The sequence below is a fragment of the Mobula hypostoma genome, chromosome 4, assembly GCF_963921235.1.
Source record: "Mobula hypostoma chromosome 4, sMobHyp1.1, whole genome shotgun sequence".
In the NCBI taxonomy this organism is placed as follows: Eukaryota; Metazoa; Chordata; class Chondrichthyes; order Myliobatiformes; family Myliobatidae; genus Mobula; species Mobula hypostoma.
Genome location: NC_086100.1, coordinates 18,005,966 through 18,030,456, shown reverse-complemented (window position 1 = coordinate 18,030,456; position 24,491 = coordinate 18,005,966). Strand labels below are relative to the sequence as shown.

Here is a 24,491-nt window from a genome sequence, read left to right as displayed (position 1 = left end):
CTCTTATTATCTTGTACACCTCTATCATGTCTCCTCTCATCCTCCTTCTCTCCAAAGAGTAAAGCCCTAGCTCCCTTAATCTCTGATCGTAATGCATACTTTCTAAACCAGGCAGCATTCTGGGTGAATCTCCTCTGTACCCTTTCCAATGCTTCCACATCCTTCCTATAGTGAGGTGACCAGAACTGGACACAATACTCCAAGTGTGGCCTAACCAGAGTTTTATAGAGCTGCATGATTACATCGCGACTCTTAAACTCTATCCCCCGACTTATGAAAGTTAACACCCCATAAGCTTTCTTAACTGCCCTATCCACCTGTAAGGCAACTTTCAGGGATCTGTGGACATGTACCCCGAGATCCCTCTGCTCCTCCACACTACCAAGTATCCCGCCATTTACTTTGTACTCTGCCTTGGAGTTTGTCCTTCCAAAGTGTACCACCTCACACTTCTCTGGGTTGAACTCCATCTGCCACTTCTCAGCCCACTTCTGCATCCTATCAATGTCTCTCTGTAATCTTTGACAATCCTCTACACTATCTACAACACCACCAACCCTTGTGTCGTCTGCAAACTTGCCAACCCACCCTTCTACCCCCACATCCAGGTCGTTAATAAAAATCACGAGAAGTAGAGGTCCCAGAACAGATCCTTGTGGGACACCACTAGTCACAATCCTCCAATCTGAATGTACTCCCTCCACCACCACCCTCTGCCTTCTGCAGGCAAGCCAATTCTGAATCCAGCTGGCCAAACTTCCCTGGATCCCATGCCTTCTAACTTTCTGAATAAGCCTACCGTGTGGAACCTTGTCATATGCCTTACTAAAATCCATATAGATCACATCCACTGCACTACCCTCATCTATATGCCGGGTCACCACCTCAAAGAACTTGCTGCATGCCTGAATGAAATGATTCATTTGCTGAGGAGCTGTGAATGGCATTGCCCAGCAGACTCATTGGTGAAGATCCTCGCTTCTGGCAAAGCACCTGAAGATGATTTGGCTTAGAAAACTATGCTAAAGAATGCTAGTGGGACAGGGATGATTGACTTCCAATAATCACAGTCAACTTCCTATGTGAGCGATGACTCCAACCATTGTGGTGTTTTCTCTTTGATGTTATACTTGGTTTAAGTACAGTCAAGCAAAATTGTTTTCAATTCCCTTCAGGAGTTCACCTCTTTGGTCCATGTTTTGTAATGCTGCCTTTGATGCCTTCATTAATTTATTGGTAATTCAAAGTAGACTAATTTTTCAAGAAGCAGCCAGGTTGGATTCATCCTATCCTTTGTGCTTGGGATATAGTGAGGAAATTTCCACATTAAGCAATTGGTTGTATTGGAAGAGTTTGGTCAGAAGCAGGACTTGCTGTGGAGTTCATGTCTTTAGTACACATAGGTTCCACTTTTGTAGCCTCAGTATTCTTTGTTCTCCTATTCTGTGAAGGGTATTGAAGATTTGGAATAACTATCCTAACAAGTTGATAGGGTAGTTAGAAAGGTGCATGGTCTGTTCAACTTCATTAGTTGTGAGATTGGGTTCAATATCTATGAGGTCATGTTACATCTCTATAAGACTAGTTAGACCACATTTAGAGGCACAGTTAGAGTACAACAGGCAGAATATTTTCCATGGTGGAAATGTCATATGTGGGGGTATAATTTTAAGGTGATTTTAGAAGTGTATAGAGAATGTCAGGGACAGTTTTTTCCCCCCACAGTTGTGGGTGCATGGAATGCACTGCCAGGGTGGTTGTAGGGCAGATACATTAGGGACATTTCAAAGTCTCTCGGATGGGCATATTGCTGAAGGAAAAATGGAGGGTAGCTTGAAATTACAATTTAGTTTTCTCATTACTCTAATTCTTTTGCCCATCACTCAGTAACCTTGTTTATGTAGAGTAATTGCCTGCGTAACATTCACCAGATTGTGTATAAAATTGTGACCTTTTTGATTTGGATATTCGGTGTTGTGACTCAAGTTTTTCCAAAGCATTAGAACATGCTTGAGCTTGCCCTTTTGTTCCATAGTCCTTGCTTCTAGATTTCCAATGATCGGGACTAGTGCTGATGGGATCTTAAGGGTGAGTAAGAGTTGAGATGGAGAGCAAAGATTATCCAGTGACTCTTGACTCTATGCTGTTTTGAGACTAAGAGTTTAGATTCTTAAAACTTGTTTTTTTTTAAAAAAAACTTGAAATGAGCTCAATCAGTGAAATATTATAAGGACACACAATATGCTGGAGAAACTCTGCAATTTGGGCAGCATCTTTGGAAGGATTACTAAACAGTTGATGCTGCAGGCTGAGACCCTTCCTCAGGACTGTCCCCTGCCTTCTCCACTGCTGTGGGTTAGAACAGCATGTTATGTTCTGCTTAGGTAGCCCGGAACCCACTGATACGAGTGTTGAATTTTCCAATTTCAGGTAAACCACACCCCTTGTTCATTTTCCCCATTCCTACTGGTCCACCCTCGGTTTCCTCTCCCTTTGTTCAACCTTTTCATCCCTTCCTCCTGCATCTGGCTCCATCTGCCCATCGTGTTCCACCAACCTCAGCCTCACCTCCTCACTCTCACTTCTGTATACTGTCTGCTTTTCCTTTACACTCCTGGACCTGATGTGGGGCCTTGATCTTAAATGTCAGCCGTCCCTTTGCCTCCATGGATGATGCTTGACTTGCTGAGATCTTCCAGTAATCTTGTTTTCAATTAAAGGAAGTGTGCTTGAGTGTAAAATGGTACATCAGTGAACTTCTGATAGAGTAGAAGATTTAAGTTGCAATAATCATAGAGACAGGCTCTGTGGCACTGTGCTGACCAATCTGGTGTGAGATAAAGGCACTCTGATCTAAATTTTTTGATGCTTTCCCAGGTTTAATCTTAAACACTGGAGATTCTGGAAATATGGACTAACATAACTCTTCCACTAATCCAACCTCCCTCTAGTGCCCCTCCGACCCTTTCTTCCATGGTCTATTGTCCTCTCCTACTAGATTCTATCTTCTCCAGCCCTTTACCTCTTCCATCTATCAACTTCCAGCTTTTTTCCTTTATCCCCATAGTTCACCCACCTTCACTCTCACCTGGTTCCACCTATCACTTGCAGCTTGTACTCCTTCCTCTCCCTTCACCTTTTCTGTCTTCTACCTTCCATTCCAGTCCTGATGAAAGGTCTCAGCCTGAAACGACAACTGTTTATTTCTCTTCATGGGTGCTGCCTGACCTGCTGAGCTTTTCTAGCACTTTGCATTACGGAGGGTAAAAATGGGGGATAAAACAAAGTTTGTGCCTTTATATGATTTATATTAGATTTTGCTGAGAGAAGTGTTTGTACAAATGTACAGCTCGCGACAGCTCAACGCAGATTGTTTCCTATGAACTTTGATAAACTGATGACGTACCTCAGATGTTAAACATTTACTATACTGGCATCTGACCAGAATCACTTTTTTATATCAAAATTAAACTGATACATGGTTGTAGTAAACATTTATTCATGTTACCTTGAGGTCCTAATGTGTCGTACTGCTTTGTGCTGGTGTTGCTGTAATAGAGCTTGCTGCCACTTGCCTATGTATATCTCAATATCCCAAGTTGAAAAAACAAACTTGTCATCTTACTGAGATTGAATTCTGGTGAATTGTAAATAAGTCAAACAATATTTTCAATATCCAATATAATGGGCTGAAGTATTGTTCTTGCATAAGTTTCTTAAAAAGAACTGCCGTAAAATTTGACGATACATGGTAAGATTTTGCTGAAACATCAAGTTAAATTTATTGTCATTCAACTGTACACGTGTATACAGCCAAACGAAAGTGTTCCTCGGGAGCCAAGATGCAAAACACAATGCATGTATCACACACAGCACATAAAATAATACTAACACAATAATATTAATTGATAAATGGATTATGTACGTGTACAGGTTACCATAAAGTACATAGTGAAATATATGTACCAGTATTACAGCTCAGGCTGTTCTGGAGTTCAGAGTTCAATTCCAGCACTGACTATAAGGTGTTTGTACATTCTCCCCATGAACCGTGTTGTTTCCTCCCACAGACCAAAGATGTGCTAGTTAGTAGGTTAATTGGTCATTGTAAATTGTCCTGTGATTAGGCTTGTGTGAAATAGGTGGCTGGTTGGGCCAGAAGGGCCTGAATTAATAAATATAGTTAAATATAGAACGGTATACTGCTACTGGTGCTGTCATAAATAATGTGTACTTGATGGTAGCAGGGTGTCCGGATGTCTCACGTACTGAGAAATGTAAATCAATAAAGTATGGCTGTAGTGGAGTTTGAATAAAGCTGTTGGAATTGGGGGGGGGGGGGTGGGAGACTCGTTAAATCTCATTTCTATATCTAGTCTTTGCTTGTTTTACTTCACGTTTAAAAGGACAGTTAAGTAGCTTACCATCTGCAGTGACTGTGCAAGGCATTGTTTTACCAGTCTCTCATTTTGTAACATTGCATGCTGTAAAGGGTTGGGGTCTCATTTAGAAGCTTCTGGAAATGCTGAACTCTGTAATCATGGTGCACTTTTTCTGTTACAGTGCTTCAGGAGCTAGTGTGGTGGCAATCGACAACAAAATAGAACAGGCCATGGTGAGTCAAATTACCCCTAAAGATTCAATTTGTTTCCAGTTTGCATTTTGCAAGTTCAAATAAGTTTGAATTTATTCAATTAAACATTGATTTCTCTAACTTGCAGTAATTTCTCCCTGCCTCCTTCCTCTTTTTTTTTCCATTCCCCAATCTGGTTATCCTCTCGCCCCTTCTCTTCTCATCACCTGCCCATTAGCTCCCTGATGCCTCTCCTTTTCCTTTCTCCCAGGGTCCACTGTCCTTTCATATCAGCTTCCTTCTCCTTCAGCTCTACCTTTTGCACCTATCCTCTACCAGCTTCTTACTTCATCTCCACGCACCCACCTCCCCCCTCAATTGCCAGCTTGTACTCCTTCCCCTCTTTCTCCTCCTACCCCTTATTTTGGTTTCTGCCCCCTTCCTTTCTAATCTGATAAAGGCTGCTAACCCGTAACGTAGACTTCTTTATTCCCCTCCATAGATGCTGCCTGACCTGAATTCCTCCAGCATTTTGTATGTGTTGTTCAAGGTTCCTAGCATCTGCAGAATCTCTTTGTGTTTGCATTTAATTAAAAAAAATAAAATTTTGTCCAAAGAAAGGAGCAGAGCAACCATTATTGATTAGGTATTAATATCGTTTTTTTAAAAAAATACAAATATTAACTCCTACTGTCAGCTTTTGTGAAGCCCACAATAAAAATAAATCTGTTGTACTGCTATCCTAATTAATTTTATGGAATGCAGGTATCACTGCTAAGGGCAGCATTTTTCACCTGTCTCAGTTTGTCCTAAAGGCGGTGGTGACCTACCATCCTGAAGTGCTGCAGTCCTTCTCCATTAGAGATGATGGGATGCTCTGGGATTTAGACCCAGAGTTGAAGGGATGGTGTTCAAAGTAACAAATTCAAAGTAAAATTTAGTATCGGAGTACATACATATCACCACATACAACCCTGAAATTCTTTTTCCAGCAGACGTTCTTAGCAAATTTATAGAACGGTAACTAAATGCTCCCAAATGGGGATTGTATGTGTGAGGAGAGCCTGAAGGAGGTGATATTCCCGGTTGCGTGCTGTAGTTCTTGGTGGTGGAGGTCATATGAAAGGTAGATGGTGTTGCAGTAGCCTCAGCAAATATCTGCTGTTTTTCTTATTGTATTGGAAGAGGTGGATGGGGTCAAGAGAGCTGCTTTGACTTGGATAATGAACTACTTCCCTTGTTGGATCTATCGTTATCAAGGTAAATGGGGGAGGATTTCAACAAATTTTAATAAGAACTTAAGCATGAAGAAGTTGGAGCCAAAGGTACAACGGGATGGTAGTTCAGGCAGTGGAGTACTCCTCCTGTTACATGTGGGAATACAGGGTGCTAATGGCCTCCCTGATGACTACATCTGCAGGAAGTGCACCCAACTTCAGCTCCTGACTGACAAGGAATTGGAGCTGGATGTACTCGGGACCATCCAGGAGGCTGAAAACTTCACAGATGAGAATTTACTGAGGTGGTCACACCCACAGTGCAGGCTTCAGGTAGCAGATGGACAGGAGAGGATTAAGCAGTCAATGCAGGATTCTCCTGTAGCCATTCCCCTTAATGAGTATACTCCTTTGGATACTGGTTGGGGGCATGGGAGGGCAGGGATGGTCACAGCAGATTGACCCCTCAGGGCACAGCGGCAGCAGTGAGGTCGGTGTCCAGTTGAGGCTCAGCAGGGAAGGGTAAAGTCAGGTAGAGCAAAGTGATAGTAGACTCTGTAGATAGAATGATGGACAGGAACTCCTGTGGCTGTAAAAGAGATGCTAGGATGGTGTGCTGCCTCCCAGTGTTAGGATCCAGAGCGGTTGCAGATTATTCTCAAGAGGGAGGGTGAGCAGCCAGTGGCCTTGGGCACATTGGCACCAATAAGATAGGTTCAGAGGTAGTAATGTGTGGATTACTCCCAGCACCATGTGATAGTCAGGGCAGGAGTAGGATAATACAGATAAATGAATAGGTGAGGAACTGCTGCAGGGGATAGGGTTTCAGAATTTCTGGGTTATTGGGATCTCTTCTGGGGAAGGCATGACTTGTACAAAAAGGACGGGTTATAACTGAACCTGAGGAGAACTGGTATCCTTGCAGGCATATTTTTATAGAGCTGGGAAGATTTAAACTAAATTAGCAGGGTGATGGGAACTGGAGTGATTGTGCTGAGGATGGGGCAATTAGTATACAACTAGATTAGATTATGAGAACACTCAGTCCTCATTTATTGTCATTTAGAAATGCATGCATACATTAAGAAATGATACAATGTTCCTCCAGAGTGATATCGCAGAAAAACAGGACAAAGCAAAGACTAACACTGACAGAACCACATAATGATAACATATAGTTACAGCAGTGCAAAGCAATACCATAATTTGATAAAGAACAGACCATGGGCACTGTTTTAAAAAAAAGTCTCTAAGTCCCAAGTCGGTCGACTCCCGAGTCGCTGATAGCAGGCAGCAAAGGGAGAAACTCCCTGCCATAAACCTCCAGGCACCGACAACTGCCAATGCATTGAAAGCACCCGACAACAGCCGACACTGAGTCCATCTGTCCGAAAACTTCGAACCTCCGACCAGCCCCTCTGATACAGCCTCTCGAGCGCCTTCGACCTCGTCCTGGCTGCCAAAACAAGCAAGCCGAGGATTCGGGGCCTTCTCCGGAGATTCCAGACCACACAGTAACAGCAGCAGCAAAACATCAGAAGTTTCTCCAAATGTTCCTCCGTACTCTCACGTCTGTCTCCATCAAATCAGAATTGTGCATGGTCCCCTACTTGACAAATAACAGACATCACCACCGAAGTGGCTGCGTGCGCTGCGTCACGCCACCGTCTTCTCCTCCTCCATGCAGTGTGCAGTGAGACCAAGGAAGGACAGGCAGATGATAGGACAAAATTGCAGTAAGTGAGATCAGTTGAAGCATGATGGAGAGGATTAGGAAGCTTTTAAAAAAATAAAAAGCGAATTTTTAAAAACTAAGGACAGAAAAGATGAAATATGAAGGTAAGTTAGCCAATAATATCAAAGAGGGTACCAAATGTTTTTTTTTCAGATACATAGAGTATCTGATTCCACCACTTCCCTGGTAGTGTGTACCACAGACCTACCACTGTTCCTTTAAAAAATGACTTGCCATGTATACTCAGTGACTACTTTATTTGGTGCCTAGAATACCTAATAAAGTGACGTCTGAGCTTATGTTTGAGGCCCATCCATTTCATGGTTTGACATGTGCGTTCGGAGATGCTCTTCCTGTACAGCACTGTTGTAACGTGTGGTTATTTGAGTTACTGTCAGCTTGAACTAGTCTGGCCATTCTCCTCTGACCTCTCTCGTTAACAAGGCTTTTCCGCCGACAGGACTGCTGCTCCCTGGATGTTTCTGTTCTTGGCACCATTCTCAGTGAACTCTAGAGTGTGTTGTGTGTGAAAATCCCAGGATATCAGGCAGTTCTGTCATGCTCAAACCAGCCCGTCTGGCACCAACAATGATTCTACACGCCACTGCTGTGACCGGTGGTTATTTGAACTGCTGCTCACTGGATGTATTTTGTTTCTTGCAATATTCTCTGTAAACTCTAGAGCAGGGCAGGGGTTCACAGCCTTTTTTTTTATGCCATGGATCCCAGTTTGGGAACCCCTGATCTAGAGACTCTTGTGCATGAAAATCCCAGAAAATCAGCTGTTTTTTTTTAGATATTCAAACTACTCTGGCATCAACAATCATTCCATGGTCAAAGTCATTTCGATCACAGTTTTCCCCCATTCTGATGTTTGGTCTGAACAACAACTGAACCTCTTGACCATGTTTTCGTGCTTTTATGCATTAAGTTACTACCACATGGTTGGCTGATTAATGAGCAGGTGTACAGTTGAACCTAATAAAGTGCCCAATCACTGTAAATCTCCCTTCAACTTTCTCTTCACTTCAAAGCTGTGACCTCTGGTATTTGACATTACCACACTGTAGAAAAACCCTGCCTTTCTATGCTTTTCAATGTCTCTTTTGTTATGTGCTTCAGTCAGGTTGCCCTCAGTGACAGCAATCCAAGTTTGTCCAACCTTGTACTTTAGGTAATACTTTCCAATCCAGGCAACGACCTGGCGAGCCACCTCTGCACTCTTTCCAAAGCCCCGATACCCAATAGCGAGGCAACCAGAATATGCCAAATGTGGCCTAACCAAAGTTTTACTGCAGCAGTGTTAACTCTTGACCTTTATACTCAGCATCACTACTATGAGGGCAGGCTTACTGTACACATTTATGACATGCAATATTCTTGATGGAATGCCTTTAGGTAGGTAGAAGTCAGGCAGTTACTGGAGGTTACCTACCTTCTGAGCTGTGCTTGTGGCCGTTGTGTATCTGACTCAGATACACAATGTGTATCTGGTCATGGAGGTCCACACTACTACATCCTGCACCATCACCATGGAGACGCTGATGCAGGATGTGGGGGTAATGGTGAATATCAAGGTTAAGTGTTGAGACACTTGGCAGTGGGCATTTCCTGGCAATTATATGGCAAAATTAGGTTACCTTTTTGCTCACAGACTCGAGGAAATCTGGCGATCCCAGCCCGAAACGTCGACTGTACCTCTTCCTATAGATACTGCCTGGCCTGCTGCGTTCACCAGCAATTTTTGTGTGTGTTGCTTACCTTTTTGATATTCGGTTGAAATGCTGTGTTACTGGTAACATTCTTTTTTTTGGGGGGTACAAGATTGTAAATAGTACAGGAGTTCCTGCTGGCAAATTGATTTACTGCTGGAAATTGATAAAAAAAAAGTTAACTAAAATGACCTGTTTACTCTCATCTTCTTTATCATAACATCTCTAGCCCATTGTAAAGACAGTCAGTTTGACTCATAGAACCTACTTATAGAAACATAGAAAATAGGTGCAGGAGTAGGCCATTCGGCCCTTCGAGCCTGCACCGCCATTTATTATGATCATGGCTGATCATTCAACTCAGAACCCCGCCCCAGCCTTCCCTCCATTCCCCCTGACCCCTGTAGCCACAAGGGCCATATCTAACTCCCTCTTAAACATAGCCAATGAACTGGCCTCAACAGTTTCCTGTGGCAGAGAATTCCACAGATTCACCACTCTCTGTGTGAAGAAGTTTTTCCTAATCTCGGTCCTAAAAGGCTTCCCCTCTATCCTCAAACTGTGACCCCTCGTTCTGGACTTCCCCAACATCGGGAACAATCTTCCTGCATCTAGCCTGTCCAATCCCTTTAGGATCTTATACGTTTCAATCAGATCCCCCCTCAATCTTCTAAATTCCAACGAGTATAAGCCCAGTTCATCCAGTCTTTCTTCATATGAAAGTCCTGCCATCCCAGGAATCAATCTGGTGAACCTTCTTTGTACTCCCTCTATGGCAAAGATGTCTTTCCTCAGATTAGGGGACCAAAACTGCACACAATACTCCAGGTGTGGTCTCACCAAGGCCTTGTACAACTGCAGTAGTACCTCCCTGCTCCTGTACTCGAATCCTCTCGCTATAAATGCCAGCATACCATTCGCCTTTTTCACCGCCTGCTGTACCTGCATGCCCACTTTCAATGACTGGTGTATAATGACACCCAGGTCTCGTTGCACCTCCCCTTTTCCTAATCGGCCACCATTCAGATAATAATCTGTTTTCCTATTTTTGCCACCAAAGTGGATAACTTCACATTTATCCACATTAAATTGCATCTGCCATGAATTTGCCCACTCACCCAACCTATCCAAGTCACCCTGCATCCTCTTAGCATCCTCCTCACTGCTAACACTGCCACCCAGCTTCGTGTCATCCGCAAACTTGGAGATGCTGCATTTAATTCCCTCATCCAAGTCATTAATATATATTGTAAACAACTGGGGTCCCAGCACTAAGCCTTGCGGTACCCCACTAGTCACCGCCTGCCATTCTGAAAAGGTCCCGTTTATTCCCACTCTTTGCTTCCTGTCTGCTAACCAATTCTCCACCCACACCAATACCTTACCCCCAATACCGTGTGCTTTAAGTTTCCACACTAATCTCCTGTGTTGGACCTTGTCAAAAGCCTTTTGAAAATCCAAATATACCACATCCACTGGTTCTCCCCTATCCACTCTACTAGTTACATCCTCAAAAAATTCTATGAGGTTCGTCAGACATGATTTTCCTTTCACAAATCCATGCTGACTTTGTCCGATCATTTCACCGCTTTCCAAATGTGCTGTTATCACATCCTTGATAACTGACTCCAGCAGTTTCCCCACCACCGACGTTAGGCTAACCGGTCTATAATTCTCCGGTTTCTCTCTCCCTCCTTTTTTAAAAAGTGGGGTTACATTACCCACCCTCCAATCCTCAGGAACTAGTCCAGAATCTAACAAGTTTTGAAAAATTATCACTAATGCATCCACTATTTCTTGGGCTACTTCCTTAAGCACTCTAGGATGCAGACCATCTGGCCCTGGGGATTTATCTGCCTTCAATCCCTTCTTAGACGGTCCTTAGAATAGATGTGTTTGAGCTTGTCATCCAAGTATCTGATGTGTATAAGATGAGGTATTAACAGCCAGCTCATTTTTCACAGGACAGAAATGAGAGGGTGCAATTTAGAGCTGACTAGATTAGAGAGCACACCTCCTCAAAGGCCCATTTCATTGAATGTTTCAGGACACCACAAAAATGGCAGGTCGTAGAGACAGTTCAAAAGCACACCTCCCTGCAGGAAATTACAGGCTACAGATTGCAATGATCATAGTTTCAAAGAAGTATATTTTGTAGAATTGATGCTAGTTTTGTTTGCTGCCTGCAAAGCATCACCATGTCTTGCTAATGTCATCTTCACAAATGGAGGTCTATGATTAGTGGTGTTTCTCAGGGATCTGTACTGGGACCTCTGCTGCTTGGGATATATATAAATGACCTGGGTGGGTTAGTAAGTTTGCAGATGATAGAAAGACTGGTGGTGTTGTGGAGAGCATAGAAGACTGGTAAAGAATACAACAGGATTTCAGTTGCAGATGTGGGCGGTGAAATGGCAGATGGAGTTTAACCCGGCCATATGTTAAGTGTTGATGAGCAGAGGAATCCTGGGGTTCAAGTTCATGGCTCCCTATGAGTGAACACATAGGGTGATTAAGAAGACATATTAGTTGAGGCATTGAGTTCACATGTCTGGAAGTTATGTTGCAGCTTTATAAAGCTGAAGTTGAGCAGCATTTGGAGTATGCATACAGTTCTGGTTGCCCCATTTTAGGAGGAGGGCGCAGAAGGGTTTACCAAGATGCTGCCTGGATTAGAGGGTATGTGCTATAACGAGAGGTTGGACGAACGTTGTTTTTCTCGCTGGAGTGGCGGAGGCTGATAGAGGTTTATAAGATTGTGAGAAGCATAGATAGAGTGGACAGATATTATCTCTCTCCCAGAATTGAAATGTCTAATAGCATGTAAGGTGAGAGGGGTAGGTTCAAAGGAGATGTGAGAGGCAAGTTTTTGTACACAGAGTGGTGGGTGCCCGGATTGCACTGCCTGGGGTGGTGGTAGGGGAAGATACATTAGGCACTGTTAAGAGATGTTTAGATAGACACGTGAATGAGGAAAAGTGAAGGATGTGGACACTGTGTAAGCAGAAGGGATTTAGTTTAGTGGCCATTTGATTACTGATTTTTTGGGCTTGACACAACATTGTGAGCAGAATGGCCTGTTCTTGTGTTCTTTAATGCTGACCAGAAACTAATGTAGACAAGCTATAGGTAATCATGGTAGGTCAGGAGACTGGTGTCTGTTGCAAGTGACATGCTGCCTGTCAACCACAACTATAGGCAGGGTAGTTGCTCGGGGTATATCCTATATTCTCCACTAGTCACAGTGAGTACACCTCCAAGAAATCAATGTCGTACAGAGTTGCAACATTGGTATCCAATAAACCACTCCAAGCATTCATTCTCTCCTCCAGCTACAGTGTGGCTGCCGTTGTGCCCCATTGTATTACTTGTTCAGGCTTCTCTCTAACAGCACTGCTCAGTCCTGTGACCTGAACCACCAAGAAGAACAGAGGCTGTAAACACAAGGGAATGCCACCTCATGCAAGTTCCCCTCCAAAGTTGTGCATTGCTCTGCTGTGAAAATATCATCAATCTTTCAGTTCTAAAAGTTTGACCTCTCTTCCCCAGCAATACCCTGGGAGTACCTTCACCAGAAGGAACTGCAGTGGTTGAAAGAAGTTGTTCACCTTTCCAGGGCAGTTAGGGATAAGCTATGAATGCTGGTCCTGCCAATATTACCCCAGATACTGAAGAATAAATTTGTCATGTTGAGATTAATGCAGTTAATAACTCAGCAGTACTGCTGTCCAGGTGGGTCATTTTGCATGCTTTTGTGATATTTGATACTTAACTCCATACATTCACTGGGATATTGCCACCAAGGGGAGTTTTCTTTACTAGTAAGAATTCCTCCACTGTATGATTACAAGTGCTGGATGAAGAACTGCTTCAGTGCAGAATTAATCTCAAACAGTGTGTCTTTAAAATGGGTGAGTTTGAGAATATCTAAGTGTAATTGTGGTAACCCTCTAAACCAAGGAAATATAATTCTATTTTCTTCTAATCAAAGATACAAAATATTTCCATAAGACCCTTTGACATAGGAGCAGAACCAAGCCGTTCAGCCCATCAGATATGTTTCACCATTTGATCATGGCTGATTTATTTTCCCCCTCAACCCCATTTCCCTGCTTTCTCCCTGTAACTTCGACACCGTGACTAATCACCCTTACCATCACCCCACTTTAAATATACCTGGTCTCCACAGCCAGCTGTGGCAATGAAATTCACAGGTTTACCACCCTCTGGTTTTAAAAAAATCCTCCTCATCTCTGTTCTAAATGGATGTCCTTCTGTTATGAGGCTGTGCCCTCTGGTGCTAGACTCTCTCAGGATGTGAAACATCCTCTCCACATCCACACCATCTAGGCCTTTCTTATCTGAAGTGAGACTGGATAGTGCAATATGGGAGGAACTCCAAACATTTATAAATACTTTTCAGGCTTCAAAAATTCCATTTACTTCTGACTAGAGGTCAGCCTGAAATCATGCCCTCAGATTACTGCAGTGGAGTTGCATGGGTCTGTGGAGCTGAGGTTATGGGAGAGATGTAATCATTGATGTCCATCGTAAAACCATCTTGGCAACAAAATTATTTTCTTTCAATTAAATATATTGATTTTCTTGATGCAAGTTGTGTAAAAACAAAAAAAAATATTGCCCTCACTTTGCCTTGATTTCGCCTTACCTTGATAGCAGACTGGGCCACTTCCGTTTTGCAGAAGGATTTCAAATCAGCGTGAAATCTGTTTCACTGTACGTATGTTTATTGATTACATGTTTTTATCACAGGATTTGGTGAAAAGCCATCTGATGTATGCAGTGAGAGAAGAAGTGGAAGTCTTAAAGGAGCAGATCAAAGAGCTGATTGAAAAGAACTGCATACTCGAACGGGAGAATTCACTATTAAAATCACTAGCAAACAATGAGCAGCTGTCTCAGCTTCAAACCCAGGTGACCAATCTCAGTAGCACTTCACAACCACAGCAGCCGACTGCAGGAGCACAACCTCAACAAAGCACACAACAGACGCAGCCTCCTCCACAACCTAATGTTCCTTCTGCATGAAAACTGCTCGCCTGCATAGGAAATACTTCAGAAAAAACAAAAGAAAAATCCTGTCTCCGTGTGCCACTGGTGTTCTTACCACTCTACCTTGATGCAGCAAATAGCCATGCTTCAATGTGTTTTTTGCTCCTTGGCCTTTTCAGTATTAGACAATCATCTGCAAGAGCTTTCTGCGTGTGATGTCCCAGTGGGCATCAAGCGTGTGACTGCACAGTGAGAGGTGGCTGAAGGATCTGTAACTTCTTGGAGGAAAGCTGATTTTCACCAGGTTTACAGACAAGTGGGTACCTAATCTTTCTGGCTTACCAAGGTTTTTATATATATAAATAAATATATATATATAAAACATATAGGAATCTGCAGGCTATGAGCCTTTTCCTGTCTAACATCAAGATCCTGTTAGCAGCTCTGTTCGAAAAGAGCCACTGTTCTAGTAACTTTTTGCATACATGAATTTTCATTTACTGTTTGTTTTTATTTATTACAGGGCTGCTATTTTCATATGTAAATGAACAATGTCACAGAATCTTTTTTTTGTAAGTTTGAAATTAAAAAATAAGATTACTGGTAAAAGCAAGCGATAGTTGGGATTGCATATATTAGTTTAAAAAAATATAGGCAATAATAAAATTCAAAAAAAATATCCTGGCCTGAGTTCTAACACTAATGGCAGTTTTACCGTGGGGATTTTCTTCTGTAATAGTTGAATCCCAAGTTTTGAATGTAAATTTTGTATAGTGTGTAAGTATTGTAAGGAAGACCATAGCAGATGTGTACAAGTAGGCACCAGACATTGTGACTTAAGACCTTGAAAGGATATTTGGGCTTTTTTTTTTGATAAAGGAAAAATAAACTGTGCTCATTTCTGTTGCTGATTTTTCTATCTGAAGCTCGGGAGGGAGGGGGGGAATTGCCATGATAGTTCGACATTTTTTTTTCTCCTTTCCTCAGTATGTTTGGGGGGAATAATAAGCTGTGAAATTGTTCAACCTACTTTGTAACCAAAGAAGCAAAGCCGTGTCTGAATTCATTTATTTTGTACGCCTATTCTGAACGTATTTTAGTTTATATTTTTATTTTCCTTGACCTATAATGTGCATCCTTTATTTTCTTTTTAGTCTTCAGCATGTTCTGCATGACCCCTTTGTCAAACCAGTTTCTTACCTCATGTTTTTACTGAGCACTCTTACTGTAACAAGTTTAGTCTGTGAACAATGTCCAATGAAAACTATAAAAACAGCTGTTGGATTCGAACTAGTGTTAAAGTGCTAGTCAGAAAAAAATTGGAGTGAGCCATCTTTTGTTTAAATGGTGTTTTGAATTTCATATGCATAAAGTTTTGTTACATTGCAGATTTTATTGTATTTAATAAATGCAACGTGCCGATTCAGATGTGCAATTTGTCTTGAGTGGTTAAATTAAAATGTACAAAATTGCAGTAGTTTTTTAAAAAAAAATCAAATCTCTCCTTGTGTCTAACTTCAAAATTGACGACTAGAATTTCACTGCCTGTAAAATGAGATTGCAAGGTGGTATTTGGGCTTTTGTAAACTGTCTTTGGGCTGTGAAGTGGGAAAGGGATATGAACATGTAGATTTAGGTACCCAGCTCCTGAAGTCTGATATTTAGTAAGATCATGTCTGAACTCACTGTAACCTCACCTCAATATTACTGTTTAATGTAGTAATCTTGCACCCCTATGTTTATCAAAATCTATGCATCGCCTTAAAAGAAATCAAAACTCTGCTTCCACCATAAACTGAGGAAGTGAGTTCTGTCACATAGTTCCTGATTATCAATCAAAATATTAACTCAGGTTTTCTTTCCGCCGATGCTGCCTGACCCTCTGAGTATTCTCAGCATTTTTCGGTTCAGCTTCAGCAATTTGCTCAGTACCACTGTCCTGATTTCCACCCCCCCGCCACTTCTAATTTCTAATTTGGGCCATTTCTGAGAGGTTGCTTGTAGCCTTGTAGTGAACTCTGGTACAAGACTCCTGGTTGATTGCTATTGTTTTGTTTTTAGTTATTAATTTGCCTGGCTCTCTGTAGGGCACATATACTCTGTCGAGATCCAGTGCAGCATCCTCTACATTGATGAAACCTGTTATAAATTGGGGGACTGCTTCGTCGAGCACAAACTTCCTGGTGGCCAAACATTTTCATTCCCATTCTGACATATTGGTCCATGGCCTCTCTTGTGCCAAGATGAGGCCACTCTCAGACTCCAACCTGGTGGTATGAATATTGAAATCCCCTCTGGTTTAAAATAAAATCCCTCCCCCTCTGCTCTTCTATTCCTCACTCTGCCTCTTACTTCTTACCTGCCTATCACCTTCTTCCTTTCTTCCATAGTCCACTCTCCTCTCCTATCAGATTCCTTCCCCTCCAGCCCTTTATCTTTCCAACCCACCTGGCTTCACTTATCACCTTCTAGTTATCCTCCTTCCCCCTCCTCCTACCTTTTATTTTGGCATCTTCCACCTTCCTTTTCAGTCCTGAAGAAGGGTCTTGGCCGGAAATGTTGACTGTTTATTCATTGCCATAGATACTGCCTGACCTGCTGAGTTTCTCCAGCATCTTGTGTGTGTTGCTGACTCTTTAAATGTTTTGTTGAAACTCCTGTTATTTGAATTGTAACTAGACCCAACATTGTGTTTACCTGTGCATTTGGTTAATATAATGTTCTTCAGGTGCTCTCATTAGGACCCTACATAATATCTGTAAGATACGTTTGTTAACTTAATACTCTGGCCTTTACTGGGTGGGATATATTTCCCTTCCCAATTTCTGAATGTGAAGTGAGTTGTAAACAAATGGCATCAAAGTCCTTCTGAATACCAACACCTCACCATTCATAGATGCTGTGCTCTTTTAAAGATTCTACAAGTGATCTGCCTTTCAATTTCCTTATATTGCATGACACTTTACAATAATTTAGCCAGACATTCCCCAAAGCCTCTCTGCATCCTTAACTCACACTAACACGCACTTTTATATAATCTCCTGGTTAATTGTGTTTTTGTCATTAATTTACCAATCTCTTTCCGTACTCTATTTCTTTAAACGTCTGCAGAATCTCCTGCTATCTGAATTGTAACTAGATGCAACATTCTGTGTTCACCTGCATTTGGCTAATTATAGCATAGCCACGTTCGGTCCTTCTGATTAAGTTTTACGTGGGGGGGTGGTGAAGGAAGGAGAAACAATCCATCCAGGGTCAGTACATCTATCTCCCAGCAGATACCTGTACTGGAAATATTGCAGGGTAAGTGCTTATCATACTTAGAAATAGAAGAAATTGTTTTTGTGCCTGCACCATTCATGACTAATATCTTCACCCCATAATCTCTTGAGCTCTGTAATATGCAGAACCATACCAAATTAAGTTGAAGATGCTTCTAAGTGAACCTCCGCACCCTAATGGGTAGAAAATTTCTAAGGTACACTCTGGGTGACAAAGACTAAAAAATAATGGAACAGAACTAGGCCATGATCGTTTTTTTCTTCAACCCCATTCTCCTGCCTTCTCCCCTTCACACTTAACCTGCTTACCAATCAAGAACCTATCAGTCTCTGCCTTAAGTACACACAATGACTTGGCTTCCACTATCCTCTGTGGCAACAAATTCCACAGATTCACCACCCTCTGGCTGAGGAAACTTCCCTTCATCTCAGTTTCCAAGGGACATCCCTTTATTCTGAGGCTGTGCCCTTGGATCCTAGACCAAACTACTAATGGAAACATTTTCTCCATGACCACACTATCCGGACCTTTCAGTACTCGGTAGGTTACAAGATCCACGCTTATCCTAATGTACACTGAGTACAAGCCCAGAGTGATTAAGCAGTTCTTATCTTGTGTCTTTCATTCCTGGGATTATTCTTGTGAATCTCTAATCTTCAAGAGAGTTTTTGGTGAACACTTATCAAACTTCCTGAATTGCAAGCATAACCTTTCTTGGGAAGCAAACTAAATTTGAACATTATGTTCTTCAGGTGGTCTCATGAGGACTTTCCATAATTTCTGTAAGATATTTTTGCTGATTTAATAGTTTTGTTTTTATTTGCTTTCTCAGTTTCTGAATGTTAAGCGATCTGTGTATATATTTAGTGTTTCAATTTCCTCTATTACATGCCATTTATCTTGCAATAATTTTGCCAAGCTATATTACCCAAAGGCACTCTGCATCCTGAACTTGCACTAAGCACCCACTTTGTTTCATCAGCAAACTTGTCCTCAGCCAAATCCATCATGGGCAGTAGCCTCCTCAGCATCAAGGAGACGTCTTCAAAAGGCAGCATCCATCATTAAGGGCCCCCATCACCCAGGACATGCCTGTTTCTCATTGCTTCCATCAGTGAGATAGTACAGCACCCTGAAGGCACACATCATTTTCAGAACTGCTTCCCCCCTGCCGTCGAATTTTTCTCTCCCCCCACCCCCATGATCATTACTTGTTTAATTATATGTGTGTGCATGTGGTGAATATATATTATTGTAATGTATACATTTTTATGTATTGCACTGTACTAGTGCAGAAAAAAACAATTGTCACGATATATGCCAGTGATATTAAATCGTGATTCTGATTCTGAACTTGAAAGTATTATGTTGGTCGGCTGCCCATGTCAACATTATTGATTGCAAACAGCTGGGGCTTCTGCAGCACCTCACTAATTACACTGACTACTGCTTGTTGTCCATTAACCAATCCTCGTGTCAATATGTTATTCCCAATTCTTTGTGCTCTAATTATGTTTGAGGAACTTGTTCGTCACATTAATTGAAGGCCTTCTGAAAGTTCAACTACATCACAAGATTCCCCATAGTTGGTTCTTAAGCTATTTTGACAAAACTTTTTATGGTTCTGTTTCATCTTATTTGTTTTATTTAGAGTCGGAGAACACTACAGTACAGAAACAGGCCCTTTGGCCCATTTAGTCCATGCCGAACCATTAATCTGCAGAGTCCTATTGACCTGCAACCCCTCCCATCCATGTACCTACCTCTTAAATTTTGAAATTGCTCCCACATCCACTATTTGTGTTGGCAGCTCATTCCACACTCCCACCACCCTCTTGAGTGAAGGCTTCCCTCATGTTCCCCTTAAACATCTCATCTTTCACCCTTAAACCATCACCCCCAGTTGTAGTCTCTCCCAATCTCAGTGGGAAAGGTCTGCTTGCATTTACCCTAGCCCTCATAATTTTGTATACCTCTATCAAATCTCTGCTCAGTTCTATTCCCTAGAACATAAAGACCTAACATAGAACATAGAATAGTACAGTACAGGCCCTTCAGCCCACAATGTTATGCCGACCTTTAAACCCTGCCTTCCATATAACCCCCCACCTTAAATTCCTCCATATACCTGTCTAGTAGTCTCTTAAATTTCACTAGTGTATCTGCCTCCACCACTGACTCAGGCAGTGCATTCTACGCACCAACCATTCTCTGAGTAAAAAACCTTCCTCTAGTATCCCCCTGAAACTTCCCACCCCTTCCCTTAAAGCTATGTCCTGTTGTATTGAGCAGTGGTGCCCTGGGGAAGAGGCGCTGGCTGTCCACTCTATCTATTCCTCTTAATATCTTGTATACCTCTATCATGTCTCTTCTCATCCTCCTCTCCAGAGAGTAAAGCCTTAACTCCCTTAATCTCTGATCATAATGCTTACTCTCTAAGCGAGGCAGCATCCTGGTAAATCTCCTCTGTACCCTTTCCAATGCTTCCACATCCTTCCTATAGTGAGGCGACCAGAACTGGACACAATACTCCAAGTGTGGCCTAACCAGAGTTTTACAGAGCTGTATCATTACCTCGCAACTCTCAAACTCTCTCAAACAAAGGCTAATACCCCATAAGCTTTCTTAACTACCCTATCCACCTGTGAGGCAACTTTCAGAGATCTGTGGACATGTACCCCCAGATCCCTCTGCTCCTCCGTACTACCAAGTATCCTGCCAGTCACTTTGTACTCTGCCTTGGAATTTGTCCTTCCAAAGTGTACCACCTCACACTTCTCTGGGTTGAACTCCATCTGCCACTTCTCAGCCCACTTCTGCATCCTATCAATGTCTCTCTGCAATCTTCGACAATCCTCTACACTATCCACAACATCAACCCTCGTGTCATCTGCAAATTTGCCAACCCACCCTTCTACCCCCACATCCAGGTCATTAATAAAAATCACGAAAAGTAGAGGTCCCAGAACAGATCCTTGTGGGACACCACTAGTCATAACCCTCCAATCTGAATGTAATCCCTCCACCACGACCCTCTGCCTTCTGCAGGCAAGCCAATTCTGAATCCACCTGGCCAAACTTCCCTGGATCCCATGCCTTCTGACTTTCTGAATAAGCCAACCATGTGGAACCTTGTCAAATGCCTTACTAAAATCCGTGTAGATCACATCCACTACACTACCCTCATCTATGTGCCTGGTCACCTCCTCAAAGAACTCTATCAGGCTTGTTAGATACGATCTGCCCTTCACAAAGCCATGCTGACTGTCCCTGATCAAACCATGATTCTCTAAATGCCCATAGATCGTATCTCTAAGAATCTTTTCCAACAGCTTTCCCACCACAGAGGGAAGGCTCACTGGTCTATAATTATCCAGACTATCCCCAGTACCTTTTTTGAACAAGGGGACAACATTTGCCTCCCTCCAATCCTCCGGTACCATTCCTGTGGACAACGAGGACATAAAGATCCTAGCCAGAGGCTCAGCAATCTCTTCCCTCGCCTTGTGGAGCAGCCTGGGGAATATTCCGTCAGGCTCCAGGGACTTATCCGTCCTAATGTGTTTTAACAACTCCAACACCTCCTCTCCCTTAATATCAACATGCTCCAGAACATCAACCTCACTCATATTATCCTCACCATCATCAAGTTCCCTCTCATTGGTGAATATGGAAGAGAAGTATTCATTGAGGACCTCGCTCACTTCCACAGCCTCCAGGCACATCTTCCCACCTTTATCTCTAATCAGTCCTACCTTCACTTCTGTCATCCTTTAGTTCTTCACATAATTGAAGAATGCCTTGGGGTTTTCCTTTACCCTACTCGCCAAGGCTTTCTCATGCCCCCTTCTTGCTCTTCTCAGCCCCTTCTTAAGCTCCTTTCTTGCTACCCTATATTCCTCAATAGACCCATCTGATCTTTGCTTCCTAAACCTCATGTATGCTGCTTTCTTCTGCCTGACTAGATTTTCCACCTCACTTGTCACCGTACCATTCTTTATCTTCCTCACCGGGACAAAGTTATTCCTAACATCCTGCAAGAGATCCCTAAACATCGACCACATGTCCATAGTACATTTCCCTGCAAAAACATCATCCCAATTGACACCCGCAAGTTCTAGCCTTATAGCCTCATAATTTGCTCTTCCCCAATTAAAAATTTTCCTGTCCCCTCTGATTCTATCCTTTTCCATGATAATGCTAAAGGCTAGGGAGTGGTGGTCACTGTCCCCCAGATGCTCATCCACTGAGAGATCTGTGACCTGACCCGGTTCGTTACCTAGTACTAGATCTAGTATGGCATTCCCCCTGGTCGGCCTGTCAACCTACTGTGACAGGAATCTGTCCTGGGCACACTTAATAAACTCTGCCCCGTCTAAACCATTGGAACTAATCAGGTGCCAATCAATATTAGGGAAGTTAAAGTCACCCATGATAACAACCCTGTTATTTTTGCACCTTTCCAAAATCTGCCTCCCAATCTGCTCCTCGGTACCTATTCGACCTTTCCCTGTAACTCAGGTCCCCACGTCCCAGCGACATCCTTGTAAATTTTCTCTGCACTCTTTCATAGTTTGCATTGTTCCTGTAGGTAGATGATCAAAACTGAACACAATACTTCAAATTAGACCTCACTAACATCTTATACAACTTCAATATAACATCCTATCTTCCATACCCAAATACATTGACTTATGAAGGCTAGTTTGCCAAAACCTTTCAATAACACCCTATCTACCTATATTTCCATAAGACCATGAGACAAAGGAGCAGAAGTTGGCCATTCAGCCCATTGAGTCTGCTCCGCTATTTTATCATGAGCTAATCCATTCTCCCATTTAGTCCCACTCCCCCGCCTTCTCACCATAACCTTTGCTGCCCTGGCTACTCAGATACCTATCAATATCTGCCTTAAATACACCCAATGACTTGGCCTCCACTGCTGCCCATGGCAACAAATTCCATAGATTCACCACCCTCTGACTAAAAAAATTCTTCACATCTCTGTCCTGAATGGGTGCCCTTCAATCCTTAAGTCATGCCCTCTCGTACTAGACTCCCCCATCATGGGAAACAACTTTGCCACATCCACTCTGTCCGTGCTTTTAAACATTCGAAATGTTACTATGAGGTCTCCCCTCATTCTTCTAAACTCCAAGGAATACAGTCCAAGAGCGGACAAACGTTCCTCATGTTAAACCTTTCATTCCCGGAATCATTCTAGTCAATCTTCTCTGTACCCTCTCCAACGTCAGCACATCCTTTCTTAAATAAGGAGACCAAAACTGCCCACAGTACTCCAAGTGAGGTCTCACCAGCGCCTTATAGAGCCTCAGCATCACATCCCTGCTCCTATACTCTATTCCTCTAGAAATGAATGCCAACATTGCATTCGCCTTATCTCCAGATCCCTTTGTTCTACCACACTCCTCAGTGTTCTACCACATACTGCGTAAGACCTACCCCAGTTGGTTCTCCCAAAGTGCAACACCTCACGGTTGTCTGCATTAAATTCCATCTGCTACTTTTCCAGCAGATCCATCCAGATCCCACTGGAAGCCATGATAATCCTTCCTCGCTGTCCACTACACCCCAGTCTGGGTGTCATCCCCAAATATGCAGATCCAGTTAACCACATTATCATCCACGTCATTGAAATGAATCCAGCACTAATCCCTGTGGCACAGCACCACTCACAGGCCTCCAGTCAGAGAGGCAGCCCTCTACTACCACTCTCTGGCTTCTCCCACAAAGCCAATGTCTAATCCAGTTCACTACCTCATCTTGACTGCCTAGCAACTGAACATTCTTGACCATCTCCCATGCAGGACCTTGTCAAAGGCCTTGCTAAAGTCTATGTAGACTACATTCTCCACCTTGCCTTCATCAACTTTCCTGGTAACTTCCTTGAAAAACTCTTAAGATCGGTTAGACATGACTTCCAGTGCACAAGGCCATGTTGACTATCCCTAATCCGTCCCTGTCCAGCCAAATACTCATATATCTAGTCCCTTAGAATACCTTTGAATAACTAACCTGCTACTGATGGAGTCGTGGCTCATCGGCCTATAATTTCCTGGCTTATTCTTAGGGCTTTTCTTAAACAACGGAACAACAGTAGCTATCTCCAGTCCTCCATACCTCACCCGTGCCTAAAGATGTTTTAAGTATCTCTGCTAGGGCCCCTGCAATTTCTGCACTAACCTCCCACAGGCTCCTAGGGTAGACCTTGTCAGGCCCTGGGGATTTATCCACCCTAACTTACCTCACTTCCTCCTCTGCAATCTGTATAGGGTCCATGACCTCACTGCTGCATTGCCTCACATCTATAGACTCTGTCTGTCTCGAGTAAATACAGATGCAAAAATCCATTTAAGATCTCCCCCATCTCATTTAGCTCCACACATGGATAACCACTCTGATCTTCTAGAGCAGGGGTCCCCAACCTTTTCTGCACTGCGGACCGGTTTAATATTGACGATACTCTTGCGGACTGACCGACGGGGTGGAGGGGGGGATTCAAGTTCAACAGTGCGTGACGGAATGAGGAAAGGTACAGCTGACTCATATCGTTTCCTCGCAGCCCGGTAGCACATCTTTGCGGCCCGATGGTTGGGGACCACTGTTCTAGAGGACCAATTTTGTCCCTTGTTATCCTTTTGTTCTGAATATATCTGTAGAAGCCCTTAGGATTCTTTTTCACCTTGGTTGTCACACCAATCTAGTCGCGTTTTAGCCTTCCTCATCTTCTTAAGTGTCTCTAGCATTTATTATACTCAGATACCTCATTTGTTCCTACCTGCTGTACACTTCCTGTTTTTTTATCAAAAACCAAGATTCCCCAAACCTGTTATTCTTGCTGTTTATTCTAGCAGGAACATAAAAACTCTGTACTCTCAAAAGTATCACTTTTGAATGCCTCACATTTGCCAAGTACACCTTTGCCAGCAAACAAACTT

General features: G+C 42.8%; 1 protein-coding gene across 4 annotated transcripts in view; it reads left to right on the top strand.

Annotated features, from left to right (window-relative positions):
* The window catches only part of tsc22d2 (TSC22 domain family 2), a 136,431-nt gene that overhangs the window by 94,706 nt on the left and 17,234 nt on the right, over positions 1 to 24,491 (top strand). For 2 of the 4 annotated variants that reach the window (XM_063045359.1, XM_063045360.1), the window contains 2 exons: positions 4,564 to 4,615; positions 14,011 to 15,677. In XM_063045359.1, coding sequence (XP_062901429.1) covers positions 4,564 to 4,615; positions 14,011 to 14,286 — 328 coding nt within the window. In that variant the 3' untranslated portion in view covers positions 14,287 to 15,677. Of the gene's footprint in view, positions 1 to 4,563; positions 4,616 to 14,010; positions 15,678 to 24,491 lie in introns of those variants that run through there. The other 2 variants (XM_063045361.1, XM_063045362.1) reach the window with 1 other exon arrangement.